This window comes from Nannospalax galili, unplaced genomic scaffold, assembly GCF_000622305.1.
Source record: "Nannospalax galili isolate Female #2095 unplaced genomic scaffold, S.galili_v1.0 scaffold391, whole genome shotgun sequence".
NCBI lineage: Eukaryota > Metazoa > Chordata > Mammalia > Rodentia > Spalacidae > Nannospalax > Nannospalax galili.
The window spans coordinates 1061100-1070305 of record NW_008329323.1 but is presented as its reverse complement, the minus strand read 5'-3'; the positions used below and the strand labels follow the sequence as shown (position 1 = coordinate 1070305).

Sequence of the window (9206 nt, the reverse complement as noted above, 5' to 3'; positions counted from 1 at the left end):
TATTTCTATTTTATGTGTACCTGCATGCATGTAAATGTACTACATGTGTGCAGTGCCCTGAGGCCAGATGACTCCACCTCAAAAATGAATTTTGAAAAATAAACAAATACAACAGTGACCTGGGTATTCAATATTTGCAGAATAGCTTACTTGATAAAATATTAAGAACCTCTATATAAATACCAATATCTTGATATTAGCTGTCCTCTAGACATCCTGTAGAACATTCAGCCCATTTTTGTTCAAAAATTCTGACAGCACATATTGTGAACAATTCTCCTGGGAAATAACTTATAAACAAAGCTTTAGTAATGTGCTTTCACTTTTTACAGAAGTGGAGTAGTGGAGATATTGTATGATCCTGATGAAGATATTCAATGTGAAGAAATCTTCAGACAGTTTCCAGATTCTGTTGTGAATAAGAAAACTCCTCATGGAGTAAAACTTTGTGGAAATCGTTTGTCTGATGACATTCTTATTGGTCTTCCACCCCTAAATGTGCCTATCCCTGTGGAAACAGTACCCAAACCATATGAATATGAGATATATGAAGACAGTCTCTATAAATTTAGGGAATGTGGGAAAGGCTTCATTTATCCCGAATACTTTCTAAAGCATGAAGCTACTTACACTATAGAGAAACCCTACAAATGTCAGCAATGTGGAAAAGCCTTTTCTTCTTCAAGTAAGGTTCGAAGACATGAACGAACTCACACTGGTGAGAAGCCCTATATCTGTAACCATTGTGGGAAAGCCTTCCCTAGTCGTGGTTCCCTTCGACGCCACGATAGGATTCACAGTGGAGAGAAACCATTTGTGTGTAAGTATTGTGGGAAAGCTTTCACTGGTCAAAGCTCCCTTCCACGCCATGAAAGGATTCACAGTGGAGAAAAGCCCTACGTGTGTAAGTACTGTGGGAAATGTTTCATTTCTTCTAGTACCTGTCGGGTACATGAACGAACTCATACTGGAGAGAAATTGTATGTATGTAACCTGTGTAATAAAGCTGTCACTACTCGTACTTCCCTTCGAAATCACGAAAGAATTCACAGTGGTGAGAAACCTTATGTCTGTGAGCAATGTGGAAAAGGTTTCATCTCTTCTGGTACCTTTCGAATACATGAGCGAATTCACACTGGAGAGAAGCCCTATAAATGTAAGGAATGTGGCAAAGCCTTCACTATACAGAGTTCCCTTCAACGCCATGAAAGGATTCACACAAGAGAAAAACCCTATGACTGTAAGCAGTGTGGGAAAGCCTTTAGTGGTTACAGTTCCCTTCGACGCCATGAAAGGATTCACAGTGGAGAGAAGCCCTATGCATGTAAGCTGTGTGGGAAAGCCTTTCCTGCTTTGGGTGATTGCCAAAGACATGAACAAATTCACACTGGTGAGAAACCCTACATATGTAAGAAGTGTGGGAAAGCCTTCACTCGTTGTGGTTCCCTTAAGATACACGAAAAGAATCACACTAGAGAGAATTGTTAAGCATCGAATGTGGAAAGGCTTCCTTGTTACATGACATTTCTCTTAAAAACATGACTGTCAAGGGAATAGAACTAGTATCAATATAAAGTTTGTGAGTATGCCTCTAGTTGTCTTGGTTAAATTAACAATCATAAAAGAATAAATTAGGAAAAGAATCCTTCTAATGAAGAGATGTGCACAAGTCTTCAGTTGGACCATATCTAAGAATACACTCATTATAAAAACATGTAAATATACAGAAACATAACAAAGTTGTTGATTGTAACAAATAGTTTCAAAAATCTGTGAAAATTCCTCAGGTGGTATAATACAGTCATTATCCATTTTGAAAAGCTCAATGCAAAAGTAGACTATTCCAGAAATTACATAACCTGAAGGAAATGTTCTAAAAATTATAAATATATTATACTTCTTAGTTGTTTGTTATTAAAATAGATCTCTGGACTGTTTTTTACTTTTAACTCTTGTAAATAAATGGTGGCATGGCATAATTTTCTAACGTTTGTTTAAGCAATGAGATATAAGTAATATCTTTTAAATACATTTTCTCTACATTCAAATTGGAGCATGTTGTATCCATATATAAGTCGAAATGTTTTCAAATATGCTAGAAGCCTTAATTTTTAGGCACTTTAAAAATAATTGTGTTAATAGGCTGTTGAAAATGAGTTTTTGTTTATTGATGAGATTTCTCTACTAGGTTCATGTAGCAAATAAGATTGTATCTTTTGTATTTATAGTACATATTTCATTAAGATACCTTTCACATTGTGGTGACCCAAACCCCTAAAGAAATAGCTTAAACGAAAGAAGTAATTTGGGCTCAGTTTCAGAGGTCTTAATCCATGATGATAGGCAGGTAGGGCACAATGGAGTAGAGCAATTCACATCATGGTGAACACAAAAGAGTTTAGTCTGCTCTACAGTAAGAAAGAAGTTCATGATTATTCCTGTGGATATATGCTCTAGTGATATATGTCCTTCAACCAAGCCCCACCTCCTACATTTCACCATCTCCCAACAGTATCACCTTATTAGGTTGGTGCAAAATAATTGTGGCATTGTTGAAATTTGCTGTTTGATATCAGAGTGCATTCTTTACATATATATTTTTTTGTTATTTTATGTGTATGAGTGTATTGCGTGCATGTATGTGAGTGCACCCATGCCGTGCAATGCCGCAGAGATCAGAAGAGGGCTTCAGATTCCCCTGGAACTGGAGTTAAGGACGATTTGTAGCCACCATGTGGGTGCTGGGAATCGAACCCGGGTTCTCTGCAAGAGCAGTCAGTGCTCTTAGCCTCTGAGCCATCTTTCCAGCTCCCAGAGTGCATTCTTAGTAGATGTGGTTATGTTTATACATTATTTTAGTGTGCATTTTTTTCTTTATTACTTTTTTTGCTAATAACTTATTACTTGTTGCTTTTACTGTAGAAATGATGTTAGACAAAAAGCAAATTTGAGTCTGAGGTGGCTAATTTTGATTGTCAACTTGACACACCTGAGAAGAGGAGATCTCAGTTGAAGAATATCCTCCATCAGGTAGGCCTGTGGGCATGTCTGTGAGAGACTGTCTCGATGCTAACTGAGGTAAGAGGGCCCAGCCCACTGTGAGTGATACCATCCATTGGCAGGTAGGCCTGGGGTGTATAAGAAACGTAGCTGAGTAAGACCCTGGGAGTGGCCAGTAAGCAACATTTCTCTAAGTTTTCTGCTTCAAGCTCCTGATTTCAGTCCCTATCCTGGCTTCCCTCAATCCTGAATTGTCACCTGAAAGTGTAAGCTAAATAAACTCTTTCCTCTACATGATGCTTTTGGCTATGATGTTTATCATAGCAATAGAAAAGTAACCAGGACAGAGTGATTTTCTTACTGGAGTTCAAAATGTGTCATAATCCAACAGACACAATTCATACTGTCAGTTGGCCTTTGGCCTAGAAACTGCTAATAAATATGCAGTGGTGGTTCAAGAACTTTGTAAAGAAAATGAGAGCCTTGAAATGAGGAGCATAGAGGCTGGATTTCAGAAGTTGACAGTGACCATTTGAGAAACTATTGAAGATAATCCATTTGGAACCACATGAGAAGTTTCCAGGAACCTCAACATCAACTACTTAATGCATCTAAAGCAACTTAGAAAGGCAAAACAGCTCAGTAAGTGGGTGCCTCATGAGCTGACTGAAAAATTTTTAAGTTTTTGTTTTGGACTGTCATCCTCTTATTCTCCATAACAACAGCAAACCATTTCTTGATCAGATTGTGACATGTAATGAAAATGAATTTTGTGTGATAACTGTCACTGATCGCTCAGTGATTGGGCTCAGAAGAAGCTCCAAAGCACTTATACTGAAAGGAGGTCATAGGTGCTGTCTCAGTGGTCTGCTGCTAGTATGATCCACTGCAGCTTTGTGAATCCAGGTGAAACCATTACATCTAAGTATGCTCAGCAAATTGATGATATGCTCCCAAATTGTGACACCTGTAGCCAGCATTAGTCAACAGAAAAAGGCCCAGTTTCCTCTTAACCATACATTCCACAACCAGTGTTTCAAAATTTGAACAAATTGGACTATAAAATTTTGCCTCATCCGCCATGTTTACCTGAACTCTTACCAATTACCACTTCTTCACACATGTTGGAAATTATGTTTACAAGAAAAACTCTTTCACAACCTGCAGGATGCAGAAAATGCTTTCCAAGAGTTCATTGACTCCTGGAACATGGATTTTTATGCTGGAATACACTCACTTTTGTTGGCAAGAAGATGTTGATGATAATCGTTCCTATTTTGATTATTAAATATGTGTTTGAGTGTATTTATTATATAATGATTTAAAATCCACAGTCTGGACCCACAATAACTTGTCTGACAAACTAATATTAGAGTTATTCATTAGGTCAGATCCCTCTTAATCTGATCTTTTCTAGAAATACAGACATAATCAAAAGTGTGTTTTACTGAATTTGTATGCTTTCTCTTTTCAAGATTTATTATTATTATGTATGATATGGTATCCGTTTTTATGCTCATTAATGTGGACTACTGTGCTGCACCTGAGTTTTACTGGTCAGAATCATCAAAAAGTACACTGCATGTTGATACCCCAGTTTGAGATCACCTTTTGAAAACTGATGACTTTTTTTTAAAGCATGTGTATTTGTGCCTTTGTGAGTTTATGTTTATGTATAGTTTTTACAATCTCAGTTTTCTCATAATACACAGCGGTGTTTGCATTATTTTTCTTGGCACTATATTCATAGAATCAGGTACTTGGATTATTTATGCTTAACATGATGACACATTAAGAATATTTGAAAATGACTAAAGTGCTTATTTAAGAAGTAACCAGACATTGACAGCAAGTGAGGCTCATCTCCGTTTCTTCCTAAGGTTCTACCCCAAAAATCTACCTAAATATACTATCCTTGTATGTGCTTAAGAGGAAATGTTATAATAACTAAGGGAAAATGGATTTATATATTTTATTTATTTATGCACCTTTTAACAGAGAAGGATGATCACTGACTCATGATGACTCTAGTTTTGACTTTTTCATTTTCTGTAGTCATGAAACAAAAATACTGATCAGAAAATGTCATCAAGGGTCTGGACACATAGCTCACTGGCTTAAAAGCACTTGCTACTCTTTCAGAGGAACAAGGTTCAATTCCCAGCACCCACACTATGTGGCTTACAACTGCTTGAAGATCCAGCTCCAGGGGATTGAACTCATTCTGACCTCTTCAAGCATTGCATTCACTCACCCACATGTATACACAAAAATAAAAATTTAAAACTTTAAAACCTCAAGATTATCTATTTAGCAGATGGAAATAATGCTTTTAAGGAAAGTAAATGAAGGTAAATGAAAATGGATATAGGTTGTGTGTCTCTTCCCCATGGAGATTCAGAAAATGGATGGGTGAGGATGTTCTTTGTCTATATGATGCAGAGAATTTCTGGAAAATGATAGCTGTACCTTTGATTTCAGGTGCTTAAGTTTAGTAAGACTATAGCAAGCAAATGTACAAGAATCAATAGCAAGTAGCATACAGATAGAATCTGCAGATAAATAGCAAAACATTATTAAATGGAGCACTCATCCAGGAAAGACTGAAATAACATAATTAATAGAACAAAAAAGGGGTCAGAAAGTTTGTAAGAGCCAGAGGTCCAGGAGGAATCCTGAGAAACAGTGTCTTCTGGAAATGACAGAGCTATCGCTCTAAAGAATTCACAGTAGCTATGTTTGCCTGTAGAAAACCTGTACAATCAGCATTCCAGGATGGGCTGGGGAGAGGATCATGAGGCTCTACCCAAAGCTAATGAGCTATTGACAGTAGATGCCTGCTGGGGGATGGAGAGCAAGTTTTCTTTAGGGCTGTAGTCCTTTGTAGGCTGCCCATGTTCCACTGAATGGCCCTACACCCATGTACACATAGGCAGTACTAATTGGATTCATGGGTTATTTTTAAAAATGAGACATGAAGCTGGGAGGGGTATGGGGTGTATTAAAGGAGTTGGTAGGGGGAAGTGGAGGCTAACATGATCTACATCCATTGTATTCATGAATGAAATTGTCAAGGAATAAATTAAAATTTGATTTAAAAAATGATTATTGACTGGCAAGATGGCTAAGTAGATAACAAAGCTTGATGCCAAGCCTGACAACCTGGATTCAGTCTTCAGGACCTACATGATAGAAAGAGAGAACCAACTCCTTCAGGTTGTCCTTGACATCCCATTTGTGCAGTGGTATGTGTATGTCCCTTCAGTGTCACACAAATAATAAATAAATTCTAATTTATTAGATAAAGTAACAGCATTAAGTTGATGCTTACAACATCCAATGAAAAATGTTGTGCTCCTATTTTAGTACTATGGGCTAAACAGTACCCGAGTCTTAAGTTTTAAGATCCCTGGGGAGCTGTAGAAATGGCTCAGTAGTTAAGAACACTGAATGCTCTTGGCAAAGACCTGGATTCACTTCCTAGCCCCCACATGATGACTAACAACCATACGTAGCTCCAGTTCCAGAGACTCCTATGCTCTCTCTGGTCTCCACTGGCATTGCATGCACAAGGTGCACTTATATGCATGTAGACACAACACACGCAGGTATATAAAATTTTTTAAAAAGAAATTCTAAAAAGAACATCTATAGGAATAATTTACCTTCTAGATGTGCTCAAGGATATAATTTTTCAATACCCTTAACTATGTGTTGTTTTTCTTTCTCCCTTTCACAAAGGTAGGGAGGGTAGTTAGGTCAGGATCAACCTGCCGCAGGAGAAGGAGTTTGTGGAAACACTAAAAACAGATGTGTTAATGTCTGGGACAAGAAAGCACTCTTCTATTCTAGAGTCTGCTTTCAACAAGCTTAAGCAGCACGTGACAATCCACTAATATAACGTACATTACAATCTCCATTGATCACTCTTATTTCCATATCCAGTATCTCAAGCCTGTGCCAGCCAGCAGGTATTTGTTTCTAGATATAGACAGTGCTGATCAATGCACACTGGTCCTATCTGACCATCATGAATAAATGCATAATGTGTTACTTTTGATATGCTTAATTTTTTTGAGGTTTCATACCATTTATTGTAAAGCACAAAACAGGCATTTTTAAAGTGAAAGTATACATTGAAAAAATACATTTCTGTTACAAAGCATTGACCACATAATAGTTGCAAACGCATTTGCTGGAATGTGTACATCTACACTAAACGCTAAAAAAAAACAATTTTCTACACAGAAGTATTAACTTCCTATCAGTAGAGATAGATATTTTGTACATTTTCAAAACAAAAACAGGAAGAAAAAAACACTACTTTAAACCAAAACAAAATTAAGATCTTCATCAAGTCATCTGCATCCATACATTTAACAAAGGTCCCCCCCACACACACACACACAATGAAGCAAGTATTTTCCACTTATTATTATTGGCCCTGAGGTGATGGAGGATGCTGTGGCACTCCCTGGGGACTTGTCTGGGCATAGACAGCTACTTGCTGTCTAAAGTATTGAGGCCAGACTGCACTATAATCTGGCTGACCACCTACTGGGGCCCCAGTAGGAGCAGGAACTGCTTGACCCATTTTCTTGTAGTACTCTTCCCAAGCCTTTATATAATCAACCTGTTCAGCTGGACCTAGATTCTGATGATCTCCACAGTTACCTTGTGCACTGGTTTGAGTTGTAGTTGGTGCCCCCTTAGGAGCTGCAGGTGGGGCTGTGTTTGCGGTTGGTAATAGTGAGCATAATAAGCAGCCCAAGCTGCTGAATTTGGATCTGTCCCTGCTTTAGCTGGATCTGGAAGAGCCTGTTGTTGCCAATGTGGATATGCGTTTCTCCACCCCTGGGGAGCATAAGGGGCTGGAGGGCCAGGCTGGGCCAGGTGGTCCTGGAGCTGGTCTTCCCTTTTCAACAATCTGGTCCAATAACCTTTTTGCTGCTCTTTGTGGGAGGGAGGTCAGATTGCTCACAGCCCAGGTTAGCTTTGAATTTAGTATTTGAAGATGACCTTGAATTCCTGCTCCTTTTTCCTTTTCTATCCAAATGCTGGGATTACTGACTTGTGTCAACATGCCCAATTCTCACCATATTGGAAAGATTCTGGTGTTCCAGATAACATACAAGACCTTTCTGGAAGGCCACCATTATCAGGATCTATCTGTATTTTGAACCCAGATTCCTGCTGTATGCATCAGATCTGTTCACCTCCTCTGCCAATTATAAATCCAACCATTCCATCTGGAACTTTGTACTCTTCTGTGATCATAGACCTACTTAGCTGCTGATGCATCAGTGGTAGCTGTGTTACAAGAGAGTCATTTTGAGGAGCAACTTTCTTAGCATCGGGCTGATCTCCATCTTCTAAATATCTCTTTTGTCCTCCATAACCATAGTCATTTGAATTCAGTGATGTACCAGCATCACCCCCAATTTTTGCTGCAATCTGCTGCCCTCCCTACAGCACGTCCCTGAAAGCATTGTTCATGCCACCACCGCTGATGTGCTTAATTTTTTACTGTATGTGTTATATGAGGTCAGATATGGATATGATACTCTGGAACCTATGATTTCTCATTACTTTGGACCATAGGGGTCCTGAAGTAGAAGAGCAGCAACGTAGAGGAGAAAGCATGAATAAAAATGAATCATCATTGTGGATGGTAGTCAGCAATATGGAAAAGAAATTCACCAAGGAGTGTGGGGAAAGACTGTGGGCTGGTTCCACATCTTCACTATTGTGAATACTACAGCAATTATCTCTATGGTGTGCTAAGAAACTTTTGTGAGTGCTGTGATTACAGAGCAATACCATCCCTGACTTTATATGATTATCTTAATTGTATAGTTTTAGGCATATTTGTACTGATTTACATAGTGGGTTCACTCATTTGCATTCACACCAACAGTGTCTAAATGTTCCATTCTCTCCAACATCTGACCTTTGTTTTTTTTTAAATAAATTATTTACTGAGAATTTCATACATACATATAAGGTGTTTTGATGAAATCCATGCCCACTCCCTCCCCACTAACTCCTCCCATATCTCTCCATCACTTTTTTCTGATAACTTCATGTACTTTCTTCTTTGATATATTTATTTATTTTTATGGGGCCTTTGGTTACTCAAACATTCCCTCTCTGAAGAGGTAACCCTGAAATCCCTAAGGATTAGATACAATCTCCCAAATACTTTT

General features: G+C 38.3%; 1 protein-coding gene across 5 annotated transcripts in view; it reads left to right on the top strand.

Annotated features, from left to right (window-relative positions):
* Positions 1–8990, top strand: part of LOC103736553 (zinc finger protein 709) — a 34960-nt gene extending 25970 nt beyond the window's left edge. For 4 of the 5 annotated variants that reach the window (XM_029564964.1, XM_008836071.3, XM_008836063.3 and 1 more), the window contains one exon: positions 333–8990. In XM_029564964.1, the coding sequence (XP_029420824.1) occupies positions 333–1488 (1156 nt within the window). In that variant the 3' untranslated portion in view covers positions 1489–8990. The remainder of the gene's footprint in view (positions 1–332) is intronic. The other variant, XM_017798916.2, reaches the window with a different exon arrangement.
* The last annotated feature ends 216 nt before the right edge of the window (positions 8991–9206 follow it).